We start from the raw sequence: 21,301 nt of genomic DNA, 5'->3' as shown, positions 1-21,301 counted from the left end.
ACCCAACGGACACAATTGCATTTGTTTGAATGACCTTTCTGTCAGTGGTGCAGTGGGTGGATCAAAGGGAAGTGAGACTAGAGGCAGGAAATCTGGAAAAGGTTATTGCAGTAAAACGGGGCTGAGACATAAGAGTCTAAATCAGGACAGCGGCTACAGAACTGGAGATCTAGGCACCAATGCAAGAGAAATAGAAAAGGCAAAGTTGATGGGTGGGCTTGTTGATTAATTACATATGAAGCATGAAGGGAAAACAGAATGTAAAGCAAATGAGCTATTTTATTTTCATTTTTCTACTCCTTCCTATGAATGTAAAGGGTTATGGTATTTATGAGTTTTAACAGCATCATAAGTAATTAAAATATTTTTGAATGTCACAATGCTTTTAGAGAAAAGGGTATTACATATATTAAGTGTCTGATATTAAGTTATTAGATGAGGAAGGGGATGAGATGTGGATATGAAAAATATAGCATGAAAGTCTGCTATATGCCAATTAAGCTGCCTTTTTTATTTTATAAAATCACTAGGCAAAATAGTCCATTCCTCAGGGATAAAGGCATATGTCACACATACAAAATAGTTTGAGGTAAATATAGTCAATACTTTTTTGAAATTCTGGGAAATTATAGTCATGTGTGCCATTGATGGGAAATAAAATGCACAGTAAGAATCGTATTAAGTGTTTATTACACCTCACACCTTTCTCACCCACTGATTGGCAAGTGTGTGTTGCACTTCTACCTTTATAATTTATTTTGCCTTTCAACATTTTATATGTAAACTAGGGGCCCAGTGCACGAATTCATGCACCTTGAAAGGAACTGTGGGCTGTGAGGTTGCTGTGGGCACAGGGGAAGGTCTCAGCCCATCTTCTGTGCCCTGCTCGGCCCCCAGTTTGCTGTCTGCCAGCAGCCCCACTACCACCACTGCTGTTCCCATGCACTGACGGTGCTGGCCCTGCTTGCACCTGCTGACGGTGTGGATTGATTGGGGCCTTGGAGCTGGCACCAACAGTGGGTGGGAGTTGGGGCCAGCACTGTCATCAGTGCGTGAGAGTGGCGGCTGCTGCCCTGATTGCCCCTTATGAGCAGAGGGAGTTGGAGAAGCTCTCAGGGGTGATCAGGGCTGGCAGCTGCTGCTTGCACCTGCTGACTATGACAAGCAATTGGGCCCGGCTCTGGGTGCTAGCTGCAGGTGTGAGCATGGGGCAGGACCACAGTATGTGGGAGCAAAGAATTTTCAGTAACCATCAGATGCTCCCCCTGATGACAGCAACCAGCTCCCTGCCTTGGTCTGGTGCCCCGCTCACCTGCTCTACCATCACCTCACTTGCTACAACATCCTGCCTTGACCAAGGCCTGCCATGTTACATGCTCTGCTGCCTGCTGCTGATGCCCAATGCTAGTATGTTCCACATACACCCCCTGGTGGTCAGCACATGTCATAGTGACTGGTTGTTTGCTTGTTCCACCTTTTGGTCTATTTGCATATTAGCCTTTTATTTTATAGGATAAAATAAACAGTAAAAAAAGGGAAGGATGTTCCATTCAACATTTTATATGTAAATAAAATAATTATTAAAAAAACAAACAAAGGGGAAAGATGTTCCATTGAAAGGTTGGAAGTGCTGGCTTAAACCATTACATGGGTCATTTATTGTAGATTTAAAGGAGCTTTTACTACTTCAATGAGTTATGAATTGCCAAGAGAGAAATACAGGGCATTGTATTTTCAGTGGAGCACAGTTAACCTGTATCTAGTAAGCTTCATAAGACGGGGGCAAAACTATGAGAAGATGAAGCAATAAGACAAAACATGAATGTTCATTTTATCCATTTATTTTTCATGTGTTTGTGTGCAGGGTAGGATTGCCAGATGGAAAAGTACCCCCCAAAAAAGAATTCTACTTAGAATTGTCTGAGGACAGCCTGGCCCTGGGTTCTCCTGTCTCAGGCAAATTGAAAGGCAGAGGTAAGACAGAGATAATATAAGATCAGCTCAAATTGAAATCTAAAATTAAAATTGGGTATTCACACCTTGAACTGTCTTATGTAAAATACACCAATCCATTTGCCAAATGAATTCAGGCTTACCCCAATTAGGATTTGCCATTGAAAATTAAAAACATGAGTGGAAAGTTACAGGATTGTTGGTTTCTCCTGCTTTGTATTACTATATAATCTAGTGTTAAGCATTTCACAAGTCACATAACAACTTTCAAGTCATTTGCAATTTAATTGACCAGAAATAAGTATCCAGACCAGTGAGAAAAAGAAAACTACTGCTGAAAAGCATTGGAGACCCGGCAGGCATGGCTCAGTCAATTGAGCATTAACCTGTGAACTAGAAGTCACAGTTCCGTTCTGGTGGGGCCATATACCCAGGTTGCAGGCTCCATCCTCAGTGTGGGATGTGCAGGAGGCAGCCAATCAATGATTCTTTCTCATCATTAATGTTTCTATCTCTCTCTCTCCCTCTCCCTTCCTTTCTGAAATCAATAAAAATATATTATTTTTTAAAAAGCATGGGAGACAAGAGACAGAGAAGCCTCAATAGAAATATCCACTTCATTACTTGTCTTTTAAACGGACATCCATTTTTGCATAATGAAAATTTATGGTAACAAGACATTTTATCACTTTTCACTTTCTGGGTGTTTCAGAGACAAATCACACACACACACACACACACACACACACACACACACACAACGCACACTCACACATACTCGAGTTTCTCCCCAAAATAGCCACATTCTTTTATTTGGTGATTCAATACATTTTTTTAATTCAAATAGCCACCACATAACCTAGGCACAATATTAAGCATTTACAAGCCAAGTATTTTACTGATTTCCTTTTCAATCGCCAAAGAGTACAATATGTGAATTGGTTAAAGGATATACTTCTGTACATTAAAATAGCCATGTATTTATACAAGTGTGTGGAACAGAGTTTCAAGAGAATAAAACCAGAACATAGCAATAAATAGGATGTGTTCCTACAAGACAGCAGAGCATGCTTTTCAGGAAGCCGTTGAATCTCTTTTTTTCAAGGTGCTTTGTGTTCTTCTGAGCTAGGCTCGCGGTTCTGACAATAAGGGTTCGGGGTGAGTAATGATGGATCCAGATATTTATTTCCCTATGTCCCTATGTCACTTTCTATTTGCATCTCCAATAACAGAAGTGGAGGATATGATAACTTACTTATTTTGAAAAGTGTTCACAACGTACCAAATTCTATTTATTTCCCATTTCAATAATCTAAAAATGCAAATTAATCTAAGCTCTAGCACCATATAAGAGTGAAATACATGTATTTTTGTCAGAGCAACAATATTTCATATCATCTTTGTTCCTCTGGCTATAACAATTCTGTTTAGAAAAATTTACCAAGCTAAAAAGAGTTGATCTAGGTTGTCATAAAAAAAGGAATATTAAATACCTTTGGTAAAAATAGATATATTTAACAAGATTAGAAAAGCAAACCGTTATAATGTCAAAAGGAGAATATAAAAAATGTACAAAATAAAACAAATAAACCAACTTATAGATAAAGTGAAGGTAAGGCCACTCTTCTTTTCAGGTTTGTCTCTTCCAAACCATGAAATGTAGTTCGTGTCTTCTAAATGATAGAAATACTTTATTAGAAATATGGAAAATCCAGTCTTTCTTATCAACAGAACATAAGTTTAATTTATAGCAACATAGTTCTTTTTTCTTTTTTTCTTTTTTTTTTTTTCCAAAACCAAGTTTGTAGGCCATCAAACACTCTGGTTTATACATGTGACCATAAGGGGAAAATTCCAGATTTCTGTGATTTTTTTTTTTTTTAGGCCCAGAATATGAAGCTTGAGAGTTAATAAGCAAGGCAATAGAATCAGGTGCCCATCTGCACTCATTTCCTTCCTGTACTGACATTAACTAAAGTCATATCAAGACAACTGACACATAGAACACAGCCAGCCGAGTAAGTGCAGGGTCACTCTAACTAGCTAGTGATCTACAACATTTAATATTTTTTTTTTTCCACACCCGGAGACCTTTTCCCTGTCATGGGGGCCTCCTCTCAAGAGAGCTGTTGCACAACTCCTCATTCCGGTTGGAGTCTCCTCTTTCAGAACACACTGTAAATCCTGAAGGATGAAAGGTCCCTGAAGCAAACAACTGAGATTATGGATGGCGGTAACGCATCAGTTCTCTCACAGAGCCAGCCGCTGCGCGGCGCGGCGCTGCCGGGCCAAGGCGGCGTGTGGCGATGCGTTATCCTCCGGTGCTCCCCCTGCACACACAGTCACACTCCTCGTGGTGCTCCAGGGCCACGTCGGTGAGAGATTTATGCAATCCCCTGACACCAGGCTTTGGTCTCAACTGAAGGACCTGGAGGAAGCAAGGTAAACCGCTGTTAAAATCAATCAATGTCTATCAGGTATGGGTTCACAGACAAGTAACATTTCAGGGAAAATAAACCTGGGGCCCAACAAAGATCTATAGATTTTATGTGTTTTTTCCTAGTAAAGGCAGTACGAATACAACCCCCCACCCCTCAAAAAAAAATCATACATGACCAATTTTTTTCATGAATCCAAGAGTATTTCAATACCCACAATTTGGAAGGATGCTGCCTCAGAATAAAGAATAGTACTTAAATAGAAAAAGTCACTATGCACTCTTCATTTAACTCTTTTAAGAATATGGAGACATTTCACCTTGGTGAAGTATGTTGGAACCGCTACGGAACAATTAGTTTTTTCTGTTTGTTAGTCTCTTTCAGTCATTCGTTTGTTCACACATTTAACAAATATTTATGCTCGAAGCAATACACGCAAGTACTGCGATACTGTGAAAAGAAACATGATCGCTCTGCAGCTGAGTTAGCTCAACTATGCCACTCATTAATTTTCTTGGCTATACCTCAAGTCCTCTATAAATTTGATGGGATGGATTAGATGTACTTCATAGACATCAGCCTCTGTCACAGCTAAATTTCTGCAGCTGGGTCCTACTGTGCAGTATACGGAGATTTGGCAATGACAATAATGGCTCTATTTAGTGCAGTTACTTGCAGTTTGGGTTGCTGGGAATCTTAATAAAATATATAGCACAGTAGACAATGATGATGAACATAATTCCTTTCAACACAACAAAAGGACATAGCTATCTATAATAATAAAAGCGTAATATGCTAATTAGACCAGAAGTTCTTCCGGACCACCTTCCGGACAACCTTCCAGATGAAGCTGGGGCTATGAGGACTGAGGCGAACTGCTGCAGCTGTGTGGGCCAAGCCCCTTGCATGAATTTTGTGCATCAGGTCTCTAGTGTATTCTATAAAAGACTACCTGATGTACTTGAAAAGAATGACCTATTTAATGTGCATTCCATTTTATTCCTTATAATAGAAATGATACATTTTTAGAATTTATGTTTGGATTCTAAACAAACCCTAGAGCACATAATAACATGAAGTTGTCTAGTTTCTCTGCCCTCTGGGTATGACACAGATAACTTCATAGAGCAACTTCTAAAAGTTCCTGGACATTTTCATTAATCCAAAAAGGCACAAGTCAAGTCTTATGACTGTTCTTCTTGAAGATTAAAATAAGGGGGGAAAAAATAAAAAGAATGTATAACTCATTTGGAGAATGCGGTCATACCGAAGGTTAATTAGCTAACATTTTTTGAATGCTTATGAGTGCTAGCCACTATAATAAGGATTTTACAGACTTTAGCTCACAAGAATTCTATGAAGGAATTTATCACTATCCCCCCTATTTTACACATGAGTGAACAGAAGCTTAGAGAATATAAGTGGCATAACCAGTATTTGTACTTAGGCCAAATATGAATTATTAGAGCGATAGTAATAATTTTATGAAGACTCAGAATATACCTAGTTATGCATACTACTTATTTAGTAACTTTCTTTGCAGAAAGACAAACTGCATGTCTTATAATAACTATGGGAAATAGTCAACTTCTAAATTAGATTTTTATTTCATTTCATAATGCTAGAATAAAAATAACTAAAAATGTACTATTTTAATGTGGTTAGGAAGACAGATAAATTGTGATATTGGCAATCTTTAATTCCTATCTTCACCTGTATACATTTTCCCAGTTGGCAGGAGAAAAATTACTATGACAGGGGAAGGTAAGGTAGGCTACCATATGCCATATTAACAAGCAGTGATGCTAAGCTGCAACCCTACAACCCTCCCATCCTCTAGCAATGCTTATGTCAAGATGCATTCACCCAACAAAAGCCCCTTCACACACACACACACACACACACACACACACAGTCTTCATCCACAAATGTTTGTAGAGATCAGATAGAAAAATAATCTATTTATGTCCTAGTGATGTTGAAGTCTTGGATAAGAAATTCTAACACAAGGTGGTGGGACTATACTTATTGTTTTCTTTCTCCATTCTGTTTGAAAGTTCTAACTTGCGATGAGAAAGTTAGACTTGAAACATGACCAGCAGGTCCCAGATAATATGAAAGATGATCATTGGATTTTTAGGATACAGTTTAGGAGACCATAAAAAACAACAACAAAAAGGCAGAAGAATATCTCACAAAATGTTGAGGGAGCAGATCAAACTCTAAAAAGCACATGAAAAAATAATCCAGGGAAAAGCTAAAACCAGTGGAAAGGAATTGATTACATATAGAAGGTACCATCAAGGAATAGAGGCACAGGTACCATTGCCCAAAGTATGCAAAGTGCCCTTAAATTTTGGGGTGTCAAAGAACCTTGGAGGATGGGACTCATTACTAGAAAAAGTCAATTGAATGGTATATTTTCCTCCGAAATAAATAGATCTATGCATAAGAAAGACTGTACTTTAAATTATGAAAAATGAAATTAAATATATGAAGATATAAACAAGGTAGACAAGATAATAATGGTCTAGTAGAGATGGTATAGAAATGGTAAAGCTGGTATAGTAGAGATGAAGGAAAGAAAACTTAGAACTTTTAAGCTATCTTTGCTTCTGCTTTCTCCATGAGGTGGAAAAATCTTCAAAGTGTAAATGAGAACAATGCTCATCAAAGAGAATAAAAGCCCAAGTAATATAAAATATTCACAATATTTTAAGTTATATTTTTAAAATAATTTCATTTATTCAAGGGTAGTATTAGACTAAGAATTTATTTCCAAAATATAAACTAAGAAAAATTCAGGGTTTGGGAATGATGAATTACATCAAATAAAACCTCCCTTTTTTCATAGAATAATTTGATCCTTTACAAAAAAAAATCATATAACACTTATTGATAAAAAATTAAGACAAGGTTATTACTGGAGCTATTTTTGAAAAATTTGAAGCAGGTAACTAGTCAATGATATTTCTATACATACACACTTTAGGGATATGGGAAACTTACACTTGATGGTCATGTAATTACACACATAAAGGTATATATGTATGCATATATATAATGCATACGTAATCAACCCCACCCAAAGTCTAGTGTGTATTGGATCAATGTCATTTTGGAAGAAGGCCAGTGATGCTATAAGCAGTGTCCACAGCCTTTCCCCACAAAGTTTTTACCTGAGACTTTAAAACAGTATTACAAATTCTTTGACAATTTCCCGCATAACCCTACAACTAATGTTATTTGAAAATACATTTAAAAGTATAACATGGAAGAGGATATGTTTCACCTGAAGACTGATTTATCTGACCAAAAGCATTGCATGGAATCAGCATCTAAAAGGCTGGTTTAAGAAGGCTGATAAAGCTGGTTTGGATTTTATAGCTCTTAGAATGGTGTCATACACCCAATATTTGTTGGCTAAATGAGGTCCCAAAATGCACTTTGTTTAGTAAAAACTTGCTTTAGATGGTTCAAAATGGAATGACTTTTGGTGGGAAAAGATCACTCAAGTTTAATTCCTATTCTCATTCCAACCTTTTATGTTAGGCCATTCAACAACTCTAATATCAGCCTGGCCTATAAGGTATTTTAAGTTTAATCTGTTTAAACTTAAAACAGATTGAGGGTCTCTTCTTGACTAGATATCCCAGTTCATGGAGCAGCAATCGGCCGGGACTCTGGGCATAGCTTGGCTGGAGCTTCTTGAGCCACCATGTCCATAACTGTCTACTTCCTGTGACGAGTGGAGACTGTTCCCAGTACAAGGCACATTGGAAGAATACAGTGCAGCAATGAAAGTAGGACATGAATTATGGCAGTAAATTGTCCTATTTTTAATCTTCTAGTTTGGGATGGTACCTTTTAAAAATTGCAATTAGTAACTGCCTAGGAAAAACAAACAAACAGATAATTCTCATATCTTACACTATTTTATTGAGGCTCAGTACCTTGCTGATGGTTACAAGGTAAAGACAGACCTCGGTTGGAAAAAGGGTCCATTGTCTTCTGGAATCCAGTGCTTCCTCCCCCTCACTTTACCAGCTGCCAACACAATGTTGTTGAAGGGCAGGACAACCATGTCATATGCAGGATAGCTTATGACACTGTACTTGTTTAGATTACCTAATGGATTAGGGTTTCATTGATATCTTTATGCAAGTCGAAAAATTCATTTTGCTTATGAAGCAGATATTTACTTTCTTAAGATTCTTTTATTTAGTAGAAAACTATTGAAATGAAGCTATATTGAAATTAAGTAAAGAAGGCTGATTTTGGCTTGGTATAATGGAAAGGTTTTATAAATTCAAAGTTGACTCATCAAGAAGGAATTGCTTCCTAATGTATGAATGCTACAGGATGCTCTTGGAGAGATAGAGGGATAGAATTTTGGATATTCCTGCATCATGAATAATTTAGAGTGTATCAGTTCTAAGGTTCCCAAGGCTCTGAAAAACAATAGTTGCTAAGTTTTAATGTCAGAATTTTCTTGATTCGTAAAAAGATAAAAGGGTGAAGCATCCATAACAGATTATTTGGGACAATATGAATAATAGGAAGATGGGTATATTTATGAATATGTCTTTTTGGGATATAGGTACCTACACAGCCTCAAATGGAAAAAAAAAAATATATCAAAGATCTTCTTTCTCCAAATTAGACAATGATTCATCTCCAAGTTTCTTCTTAAAATTTTTCCCTTCGGATTCTGAAAAGTTGCAAAGTTTCACCCTTATTTTACTGTATAAAAAAAACACATTTTGTTCTTTTGTATGAGAGAAAAATACTTTACTGACTACCATGGTATACTATCTAAAGATAAGCTTTCAAAATATTTAATGTCTGTTTATTTTTAGTTAAAAGTCCTAATTTTAAAAATGAGAACATAAGTGTATTTGTGTGTGTTTTTTTTTTAAATTAATGCTACAGCCTTCCAAACAAAACTTCATTTCAGATACACTGTTTTGTTATTTTTAAAGCAACAAAATACCCAAAGGAACCCAGAAATAAAACGATATACCTACCTCATGGTATTTTTTAGTAACTTTGCTTGGGACACATTGACATTCGCTGCAACTGTGGACACAACAGGCACAGTTTCCACCACAGCGCTTAACCAGGAGACAACCTGGCCAGAAAATAGTATCGGTTCTCTTTAGTTCTTCCCTTATGGACACTGAGAAGTTACGAGGTGTGCAGCTGTACAACCTTACCTCCTCTTTTAGAAGGTTCAGATCCATCACTGCATGGCATAAAAGGAAGAAAAAAAAATAGATGTTCACGCTCTGGGCTTGAATATATTCCATTAAACTCTTTTCATAAAGAAATCAAACTATGTCATGAACAATAATTCTGGCAATACCCCTCCTTATTGTAGCTAGGTCCGGGAGCTATGCAGCTTGCAAGTTGGTCTTTCTATTTCATAGTAAACAAAGCTTCATTATGATTTAGTGACCAATAAAGAGATGCCATTGTGCAATGTCAAGAACAGGGCCAACAAAACAGTTGAGAGCTATAAATAGGAAACTACAGAGGGAAAAGAGGGCTACACCTTTTAACCTTAGTAAAAAAGTAAACAAGGAGACTATTGGAGGGAAGAATAGATTGTCAAATAATGAATACTTTGATTAAAAAATAAATGCAAGTTTCAAAAAGATTACAAGCTCATGCCATTAATGAAGAACAACATACAGGAACTTGTGGACAAGATTTCCTATAATCTTTCTGGCAATAAAAATAATAAAATATAAAAAGGAGTAAAGAAAATGAAATTTTGAAGACAGCTGAGTGGAGCGTGCAGAAAAGAAAGATTTTAAAAGAGCAGAGGTTGTTGGAAAGCACTGCTTCTAGTACATTGAGAATTTCTGGCCTTTGAAATTTAATTTAACTCAGATTTCTATTCTTCTTATCAAGGATGGAAGAAATGTCTAATGTATAGCCATTGTCTCTATTCCTTTAACAAGTTGGTTAAGCTATGCTGTGCTTTATTCTTTAAAACAGTATCTATTTGTCAAGACCAAACAAAATATCCTTTGATCAATAGTAAATTCTCAAAGAACCATTGTTTTTAACCACAAAGTTATACTGCCTTAGTGAAGATATATCAAAATTAAATGTAATGTTTAATATGAATTTATATCTAAGATATAAATAATAGTCAATTATGATAAGTATCTGTAATATAATTTTAATTTCTGCTTTAAACTTTGCCTTTTTCCCCCTTTAGAGATATGCAAATTAAAAAAATTCCAGTAAAATTGAAGAGTTTTGTATAACATATAATTTATCAGTTTTTTTCCACCAATAAAATTAATGGTTTACTAAACTTTAGGAAAATTATCTAAAATATAATAAATCTAGTTAAATACCTTTTGCTAATATTTAAAACATTATAAATAAGAATCGAGCAAAAAGAAAAAACATTCTCTGGTTAGAGATTGCTTAAAATAATTATCATGACTATGTAATCCCATTTTAAAAATTTAGCCCAATATTTTAAAATAATTTTGAAATAACAAGGTAACCATGAATCAAATGCTTATTTTCTTGGCTTTGTTATATTGTATATATGATCAAATTTTCCTAAAATGTCAAGGGAGTTCATGTATTTTCTAGAAATATTTTATAAATTATGCATATTCAATCATAAATGTAAACATATATAAACTATTTGGTTGGCTAAAAACTTAGTTATAGTCAGGAGAACACCGAGAAATGCTGATTCAATAGGTTACTTTCAACACCTTATTCAGTTAAAAATTATCTTTTCCATTTCAATAGAAAAATCACTGTTTTATTTGAGCATTTAAAGATTTCCTTTTCTTTTCATCTGAAAAAATGATCCTGTAAAAATAAAGCTTTTGAATATTTAAGGGGAAATGAGTTCATTCTTTTCAGTGCTATAAAAGACCAACTTATCTCTAATAAAATTAATGAGATAACCAGGTTAAGTGATGTCACCTGATTTTGCCTGATTTCATTTTGGTGCAATAATAGCACAGGCACATACTTCTCTTTATTGTGAAAGCTACATATGAGCCTATTTGAATATTTCCTCTAGAAGTTACCATCTGATTAAGAAAGGGAGAAAACCTAAAACATGCATGCACATACAGAAGCCAAAATTTGTGACGCTTATTTAAGATTTATGCGTCTTTAGAATGTGAATGAAGCTCTTAGCTTAGAAAGGATATTCATCTACCTCAAATACTTTTAAACACACTATTTCATGAAACTAGAAAATGAGACTGTATATGTTCACTTTAAAATGTTTACTTAACCACAATAAAAGGTTAGATAGATTTCCCAAGTGAACTAAGTTATGATACCTGCTACAATGTGAAAATTTAAACACACTTTCAACTTAGCTTCCACTCATTTATCATGTTTGACACAGAAGTCAAAAGCCCTTTTTAAGTACTAGTTAAGCCTGACTTAGAAAATATGCTTTCTTTTTCTTTTCTTTTTTTTCCCCTGTAGTAGCATGGTATGAATGAGAACCCTGAGCCAGAAGAAGAAAGGGGAAATAATGAAAGAGAAAAACATTAGTGCTGTCCACTCTGGGATAAAAATACAATAAGGGTTTTAGATTTGGTAATCATAGCTGAAAATTATACTTGTTATTTCTAGGGCTTCAAATCCACCTAAGCTTCATTAAGCACACTTTCAACTTAGCTTCCACTCATTTGTTATGTTTTTTATATTAAAACAAGTCATGTGAGTATAAATTGGGATTACAAATTCTCTAAACATTGTGCAGATTTTCTAGGCAAAATAATAATAATAATAAATTATTATTATTATTATTATTATTAAATCATTATTATTATTGAAAAAAGAAATAGGGAGAGAAAGATCAAGCCCCAACACATAATTTAAATTAAAACACACACACACACACACACACACACACAAACAAACAAACACTTAACTATAATATTATGGAACTTTCCCTCCCTCTACAAAATATTTGTAAAGTAAAACTCAGCATTCAAATTCCTTATTTCCTTTTCAAAATTACCACCTAAGACAATACATTCATTAATTTGTCTTTCTGAAGAATGAAGATTTTGAGCATGACACTAATGAAAGTTATTTCTAATGCAAATTTTCTTGTTTAGATTAATTCTTATTGCAAGTTTTACTGAAAAGGATAATGCTTGATTGAAATAAAACAACAACCATGCTCACATTTTATTATGTTTGTTGTTCATTCTTTTGAGATATTCAGCCCAAGCATATTCTATTACTTAAATGCAATCTGAGGGTGGTCTTTCTAAGATGAATGTGATAACACGGTGATATGTTTATTCTGTGGAAAATCTATTTCGATGTCTAATTAGAAGCTTTTAAATGTTTGACTCCTCATTCCTTTGTAGAAAGACTCTTGGGAGGGAAGTTGGGTTTGTCTATATAGATGTTATCCCACACCTGCATTTTAGTTTATGTAAAGTTCCAAAAATATACACTGCTTTTCTCGCACTTACCGTATGCTTAAAAAGTTAATAGTTTTGGCAAACAGCAAAGGGCTTCAATTTGGAAAGTGCTAAATGAATATTTGAAAGATCTAGTTCAGTACTGGGTGCTTTTAAAAATATCTGCTAGCTGCTGTCCAAATCATGGATCACCACGTGCAGAGGTTACAGGCGTCAATAAAGGCATCTGACTAGAAGGAAGATTTTTAGGCTCAAATCCCGAGATCAGCCATCAAAAACTACATCTGAGCTTCGAACCTGGTTTACTCTCCCTGCTCTTTGCAGATCAGCATGATCATCTACTTCCAATTTGCCAACAAAGGCTCTATTCATGGCTGCTGCAGCCAGCCTCACAGATCCCCATTTTCCTGTTCCGAAGTGGGAGGGAAGGGAAGTATTGTTCGTAGGTTATTCATCAAGTTATTCATCAAGATCAAATCTTATAAATATGTAACAACTTTCAGCATCTGGACAAGATTCGGCTGCCCATGGACTTGAACGCCACTTTCAAATATCGCTGAAAGGAAACCACGTCTGTTGGCATAGCAAACGACCACGGTTGGGCAAGTCTGAACGTGGCCTGCTGAGATGAAAGCTCCTCACCCAGAAGGGCTGCAGCCCTTAGCAGGAAAGGGCAGGAAGCGGGCTTCTCTCTGACAAGATTTAGGAGAACAAGTCTGGTGCAGTCTGCCCCTGGGAATCACTCAAATTAACTAAACACTGCTCCCTCTGATGCATTCTACAGGGTGTCTTCCCATTCTCCAAAGGGACACCAGGCAGATTTCAATGTTTCTGACAGACTTCAACAGATGTTTTTGAGTGTATTACAATTATTCAGTTCTTTATATTACATGTTCATTTGTGTCTGATATGAATGCTTTCCGATTCTAAAGGTACTAGGATATTAGCTAACCTTAGAGCAAGCTCAGTTAACATTAGTTTCAATGTCTTGACTGTGTGGAATCAAGTGTAGTGATCAATACCTTCACCCTTGAAGGGAGATATGCTCCTGTGGTCAAAAGTGATCATTTCAGAAGTAAATTCACAGTAGTTCGGGTTCCTTCCTACTACACATTCTATCTTGGAAAAAGCTGGTTCTATTTTATGGTGAGCATTGTTACTTTTCATATTATTTATAAAAGTCTCTAGGCTTTGGAAATAGAAATTGATGCAATCCTGACCCTCACGGATAGGCTAGATAATGAATTCAATAGAGCTTCCCCTTTTCCAGCTCCTAACCTGATTCCTTAGCAGCAATGATAATATCTCTTGGATCTCTAAATCAATATGCCCCATATATTAGGTTTGAATAAGCACTGATTCTTATGAAATATAATAGAAGACCATCAAAGTGATATTTTTGAATTTAAAAAATGACAAGACTATTCAGCAAAAGTAGCCATTTTAATCTCCCAAATTCACTGAGTGATAATGAAGTGCCCTCTTTTGTATGTGTTCTCATTTAATATGCAAATATATTCAAATGTTACAAAAATGGATTATGTCAATATATCCCTGAAGAGCTTTTAAACTCTATTTATCAGAAGCTATGGCAGAAGAATCTGAGACATGAGCTGCTAAGGAAAGGAAATGAGATTCTAATCTGAAGAGAGATCTTACCTCTGGATTTTCTTCCAAAAACAAAAGCCTTGCCAAGAAGTTGCCAACCTGGCCTATACAGATCTTCTAAGTCCAACTGCCATCTGTCTGGTTCGAGATAGCGAATAAGGTCTTCCAAGGTGCTGAAGGCAGTGACCGCGTTATTAAGCTGGTCCAGCGGCAAAGCTGAAGGGGGCAGCACTGAGGGGCTCACAGCTTCTGTGACTTGCTGAAAGTAAAAGGAATCCTCTGTTAACCAATTAAAGATGACAACGCATTCCTTCTGGATGTACGCAAGATGTTAGGGACGCTTAAGTCTGCAAACACACAAGTATCAAATCATATTCAACTCCAGTTAGAAGTCATGATTTTGAAAGAATTCACGTGGATGAACTCCCGTAGATTTGCTGTGTTGTCAATGAGAAAGACATTGATTTCATTACCTCAAACCTCGGTGGATGTGGCTACCTGTTGCTGAAATAAAAACCAGACTTGAAATGGAAACTATAATACAGTTCACCCAATTTTTGTTTGTTTTATACCTTTCACTTTCCTTAATCTGGAAAATGTCTACGTAGTTATGCAAATGAGTGTCAGACGAATTAAAAATGTAAGGTAAAGGAATTAACTTAAAAAGAATGACAACAAAATGTAGGTGAAAGGCTTTTGACTTTGGAGAATGTGTTAATCAAGATAGAAAACACCCACACTTTAACACTTTAGAACTTTGATAAATCTGCCTAAAATTGTTTTACATTTTAATAAACAGGTTTAATAGACAGATACTGGAAGAATACCTTGGCAAGTGAGATAACTTTCACAGGATTAGTATCCAGAGTATACAAAAAGAGGACAAAGACTGTAACTAAATACAAAATGGGTAAATTCCAGACAAGAAGTCTGAATGGCCAACAGACATAAAAACATGCTAAACTTCATCAGTTATCAGAAAAATGCAAAACAAAATAAGATACTATTTCACATCCATCAGATTTGCAGGCATTTAAAAAGAAAGGCTGCCAAGGATGTGGGTAAGTTGGAATTTCTCTGTGCTGCCCACAGAAGTGAGCGTAAATTGCTTTAGTTTACATAAGTTACTAGAATTGAAGATTTATGTGTCCTCAACCCCTATAATTCACTTTTAAGGTTTATACCCTTTTATTTGTGCACATGAAAATATGTGCAATGATATTCATCACACACACATTGTTTAAAATAGAGAAAAACTGAAAAGATCCTAAATGCCCATATATAGAACAATGGATCAAAATACATCATTTTAAATGGCAAGCAACAAAATAAAACAATAATTTCAACAAATCTTCAGTAAGGATCCCCTCCGCCCCCAAATTCTTAACATGTACTAAAGGTAGGACATGTTATATCAGAACTAGAATCAAAATAGGCAAAATAAATAAATGAACAAAATGCTTAACTTAGTTTTTGTATTATTTTGTAATTTACTTTTTTGTGGAGAAGGGGAGAGGAGTATGGAATAAAACATTTATGTGGATTGATGTTCATTAAACTAGTATTAATAATAATAATAACAAAAAGTTGGAAATGCTCTAAATTTATATTCATTGGAATAGTTAATTACATTACTCATGAAATGACATAGTGTATAGACATGTAAAATGAGGTCCTTTTGGAATTTTTATTAACAAAAAAAATTGCCCACTACATAGTAATGACAAAAATAACTAGCTATATAAAAATAGTGTTCATATACCATAATGTCAACATACATAAATTGAAACAAAATAAAAAATCAACAGTGCCTAAAATGCTGTGTTCATCTATGATTTAAAAGAGAATGATGATTTTAATTCTCTTTTGTGTGTATATATATATTCATATTTTCAAAATTTTAATAATAAATATGGATTTCTTTCAGAGATCAGGTTATAATAAAAAAAAAACCAACAACTATAGAATCAGCTTTTCCTTTCATCCTCATTAGATCCTTGGCTAGATAAGGAAAACCATGTACTGTATGTAGCATCCTCTAACTTGTCTCCTTTCCTTTAATCTTTCTTTATTCCTTCTATTTAATGCTGTACAACCCTGGGTTAATCTACCTAAAGTAAGTTATCACTGATCATGTGATGCATTTGGACAAATGCCTAGGGTGATTTCTCATCTGGAGGATGAAATCCAAATTCCTTACACTGTACTCAGGATCCATACAATCAGACCTTTGCTGACCTTTTCCATCTAATCCTCTACTCATCAAAGACATGCACATTTTGTTCCAATCAATCTCGTCTCTTCACTAACTACTGCAGATGTCTTATTCATCTCAGACCTTGTACTTCCACCCATGCTAAATGCTGCTCCCCTTCACCCATATGCAAAACCTTTCTCCCTGTGATCCACATAATAAATCTTTACCATTTATAATGGCCTTCCTTGAAACCCAATTCATCCATGAAAACTTCTTCAATAACAGGGCCATCATTGTCCCATATATCTCAATTGTATCAGTTTGAAAAGATTCCCTCTCTGGGCTGTCCTGTGGGGCACATGGTTTGAAAAGCAAAAGCTTCTCTGTAACTTAGAAAAAAGATGAGCAGCCCTGGCTGGTTTGGTTCAGTGGATAGAGCATGGGCCTGCGGACTCAATGGTACCAGGTTCGATTTTGGTCAAAGGCAGGAACCTTGGTTGCGGGCACATATCCAGCAGGAGGTGTGCAGAAGACAGCTGATTGATATTTCTCTCTCATCAATGTTTCTGACTCTCTATCTCTCTCCCTTACTCTCTGTAAAAACTCAATAAAAAGAAAGGAAAGGGACTATCGCTCTTTGGGACAGGCCCACCTCCTGTGGGGGTTTGTGGGTATAGAGTCCCACTTGCACACAAGGGTGGGGGGGTGGATTTTTATAAAGAATAATCAGCTGAAATCAACGTGGCAGCCTTAGATCAGCAATGATTTTATCCTTATTTTAAAGATCTAATTTCAATAATGTCAAGAATGGCTAAAATATAAGTACTAAGATAGTACCAACTATTCTACCTAATTTTTGAGTGGAAACCAAATTTAATACATTATCTATTTACTCCAGGTATTTTTTAAATTGTCCAAAAATTCAAAATTTCTTTAACAGTATTATTATGACTGGTAACTAAATTATAGGCATAAATAAACAACTATTAAAAAATCCATTGTTAATTTAACCCATTTGATTATTATTGATTAAACTTCTAGCATAAAAAGTTTGATGCAAAAGTTTTGCAAATTTTAAAAAATAAGTCAAGATGTATATGTTTATGTGATGTGCAAATTCCAGTTCAATAGTACTTGAAGAATAACTGAGTATTAGTCATGTCTATGAAATTATAAAATAAATTAAATGTGTCATAATCTGTAGGGAGAGTAAATATATGGAAAACTAATACAAAAAGTATATATTACTCATTAAAATTTCAGAGTGGACAGTTAGACATGAAATAAAATGATTACTTAAGCTATTTTCAGTTAGACCATGATCCAAGAATGAGTAGGTTCATTTTGCTTTCTACATCTGTTGGACACTCCGTACAGAGCATTCCTTTTGAAGCAATAAAAAGTTCCAACTGAGCTGAAACCGGTTTGGCTCAATGGATAGAGCGTTGGTCTGTGGACTGAAAGGTCCCAGGTTCGATTTCGGTCAAGGGCATGTACGTTGGTTGGTTGTTGGCACATCCCCAGTAGGAGGTGTGCAAGAGGCAGCTGATTAATGATTCTCTCTCATCAATGTTTCTAACTCTCTATTCCTCTCTCTCTTTATATACTGGTATATAAAGTTCCCACTGAAATCAATATTGTTGAGATAAAGATTAAAGTATTTAAACAAAAGAAACCAAAACAATATAAGCCTGCAATATTGATGAGCAAAATTTACACTCATGGGGTTCAATGAAGTATCAGAATAGCAATCCCTTCATATGACAAAAGTAGGGAGGAAAGGACTTGGTATATGACACTACCTTCATAGATGGGTTGAAATATTTAAATTAAAATAAGATCAATTTCAAAAATAAACACACACACACAGCAGTTTGCACCCACCCAAAACAACAGGAGGGGAAAATCAACTCACTTCCCCTAGATTCAAAGAATCAACTCCAGGACAGAATAGAGGAAGCTGGTGCTTTTATTTAAGGGCTTTCTCATGACTGCACCCCACCCACTATTTCAAGGAACAACCAAAGTCCTTCACTTTCCAAGTTCTGCTTTTCTAACTTGTCTAAAGGGATTTTCAGAGAAAAGAGGAGCAATGGAAAAAAGAAGTGAGAGGCAAAAAGTCCTCTTTTTTAAATTTTTTTTTAAAGTTTTCATTTTTTTTCCCTGTAAGCAGAAACTCCTCTTTTCAGTAAAGGCTCATAGAATTTTTTCCCATAATTAGTGTCTAGAAAATTCGGACAATACTAGTTATGATTTTTTTCTAAGACTATTTAGTGGGTGACACTGGTCAGCGATGAAAAGCAGTTTCTTGATGTCCCATTATGCAAACAATGAAATCAACACCCCTACTTTAGTAAGCCAGAAAAAAGACTTTCTGCTGTTACCTGAAAAGTAGCAATCTGACCTGAGTGGACCACCTAGTTCCAGGCTACTTAGACCCCTTAAGGCACATTATTTTGGAAGGATAGATTGTGAAAGTTCAGAAAAAAAATCTGAAATCTCAGGGCAATGAAGTGTCCCGTCAAACCGTGCAACTCTAACATGTCAGTGCCATGTGCTAAAGACATTATACAAAACGAGGTGTTTTGTTTTTTTTTAATTCCTTGGTGAGATGCATTATGAATGACAGCATGATCTGAGAGCAGAACTCTGATCAGGAGTCAAGGAGCCTGGACTGTAATCTCAGAGCTGCTCACATGTCGGAAAGAGAATTTGGGCAAACACTGTAACCACCCTTAGCTTCGGTTTCTCCTATCAATCTTGGCTGCTAATTTCAGTGACTGTTAAATTGCTTTCTAGCTTTTAAATTTCATAATTTTATGTAATTCTATGTAAATGCCAGATGTTCCATCTTCCCCACATTCTTCCCAACATCTGCTATCTCATATTCTCTATGACAGCCATTCTGACAGGTGTGCAGTGAGATCTCATTGTGGTTCTGACTTACATTTCCTTGATGATGAGTGATGTTGAGCATCCTTTCATGTATTGTTGGGCATGTGGATGTCTCCTCTGGAAAAAAAAAATTCTCTTTGGTTCCTCTTACACGCCCCCCCCCCTTTTTTAAAATCATATTTTGTTACATGTTTTATTGAGTTGTATGAGTTCTTTACATATTTGGGCTATTAACTCCTTATCTACTATATGGTTTTCACTTATTTTTGTCCATTCTACAAGTTTCCTTTTTATTTTGTTGATTGCTTCTTTTGATGTACAGAAGCTTTGTAGTTTGATTTTGAGGTGGCTTTTTAGTTGTGTTTTAAGTGTCATTTAACAAAAAAAAGAAATCTTATGCACTGCTGGTGGAAATGGAAATGTGCTCAGCCACTTTAGAAAACAGTAAGGAAGTTCTGCAAAAATTGTAGAACTACCAGCAATCCCACTTCTGGATATACACTGAGTGGTCAGATTATTATGACCACCTGACGTTTGTAGGCTAATTAGCTATAATTTCGCACTGAAGTTGCTGGAGGGCCAGACCATTATAAATAGGGAGTCAGGTTGTTTATCACGACAGTTATAAGTGATTTTTTTCCCCTGAAGATATGGACAACCAACATGATTTAACAGCCTTTGAACATGGGATGATTGTTGGCGCTCAGAGCCATGGAGCGAGTATCAGCAAAACAGCTGAATTTGTTAAATGTTCAAAAGCAGCTGTTGTTAAAGTGTTTAAAGACTGGACTGTCAGCCGAAAATCTGGGTCTAACATGCCAATTGTGGCCGTCAGGGACTAGTCAATGTTAGGGCAGAACGGAGAGTGGCAAGACTGGTACAAGAAAACAGAAGGGCAACAGTGCATCCAATTACTGCAGATCTTAATCAGGGATTCGCTCAAATGATCTCTGAATGCACAATAATAATTTGGCCACTCAGTGTATATCCAAAGGAAATGAAAATGTGATATTGAAAAGATGTCTACATTCCCATGTTTATTGAAATATTATTAACAATAGTAGAAATATGAAAACAACCTAAGTGTCTATCACCACCTGAATGAATAAAGGAGATAAAGTATACTGTATATTATTCAGCCATGAGAACATGGCTAGACCGTGAGAGCATTGTGATGTAAGTCAGACTGAGGAGACAAGCACTATATGATCTCCCTTATTTGGCCTTTTTATAATCTAAAAAGACCAAACTCAGGAAACAAAGAGCAGAATTGTGGTACCAAGTCTTGGGAGTGGGAGAACTGGGGGAATGCTGGTCAAATGATGCAAACTTTCAGTTAGAAGCTAGTAAAATCTGGATATCTAACCCACAGCATTGTGATTATAGTGGACAATAATGTATTATATAATTCAAAATTCCAAAGGAGACTAGTTCTTAAATATTCTCACCACAAAATAGAATTGATAATTAAGTTACAACCTGTGATTTGATAAAAGTGTTAACTACGGTGGTAATCATAGTGCAATACATACTTGCATTGCATCAATATGTCTACATCTTAAATGAACATGTTATATGTCAACTGTATCTTAATAATAAAAAAAAGGTCCTACACTGCTTTGGCAAAATTATCTGGAAAACCTTAAAAACAAAACAAAACAAAACATACTACCTAGTAAACTGGTGTGGCTGAAGTCTCTCTTTTTCTCCCTTAAGTCTTCCTTGCTGCTTTAGAGTATCAGTAAATTTTGGGAAACACTGTCCTTTGGTAA

General features: G+C 35.7%; 1 protein-coding gene across 3 annotated transcripts in view; it reads right to left on the bottom strand.

Annotated features, from left to right (window-relative positions):
• Positions 1–3,443: 3,443 nt before the first annotated feature.
• The window catches only part of PDGFC (platelet derived growth factor C), a 171,804-nt gene continuing 153,946 nt past the window's right edge, over positions 3,444–21,301 (bottom strand). For 2 of the 3 annotated variants that reach the window (XM_084884343.1, XM_084884341.1), the window contains 3 exons: positions 14,489–14,696; positions 9,419–9,636; positions 3,444–4,381 (listed from right to left, as the gene is read on the bottom strand). In XM_084884343.1, the coding sequence (XP_084740469.1) occupies positions 4,265–4,381; positions 9,419–9,636; positions 14,489–14,696 (543 nt within the window). In that variant the 3' untranslated portion in view covers positions 3,444–4,264. The remainder of the gene's footprint in view (positions 4,382–9,418; positions 9,637–14,488; positions 14,697–21,301) is intronic. The other variant, XM_084884342.1, reaches the window with a different exon arrangement.

The sequence above is a fragment of the Pipistrellus hanaki genome (assembly GCF_964339955.1).
Source record: "Pipistrellus hanaki genome assembly, chromosome: 5".
NCBI lineage: Eukaryota > Metazoa > Chordata > Mammalia > Chiroptera > Vespertilionidae > Pipistrellus > Pipistrellus hanaki.
Note: the sequence above shows the minus strand (reverse complement) of the source record. Positions and strands in the feature narration are given on the sequence as shown.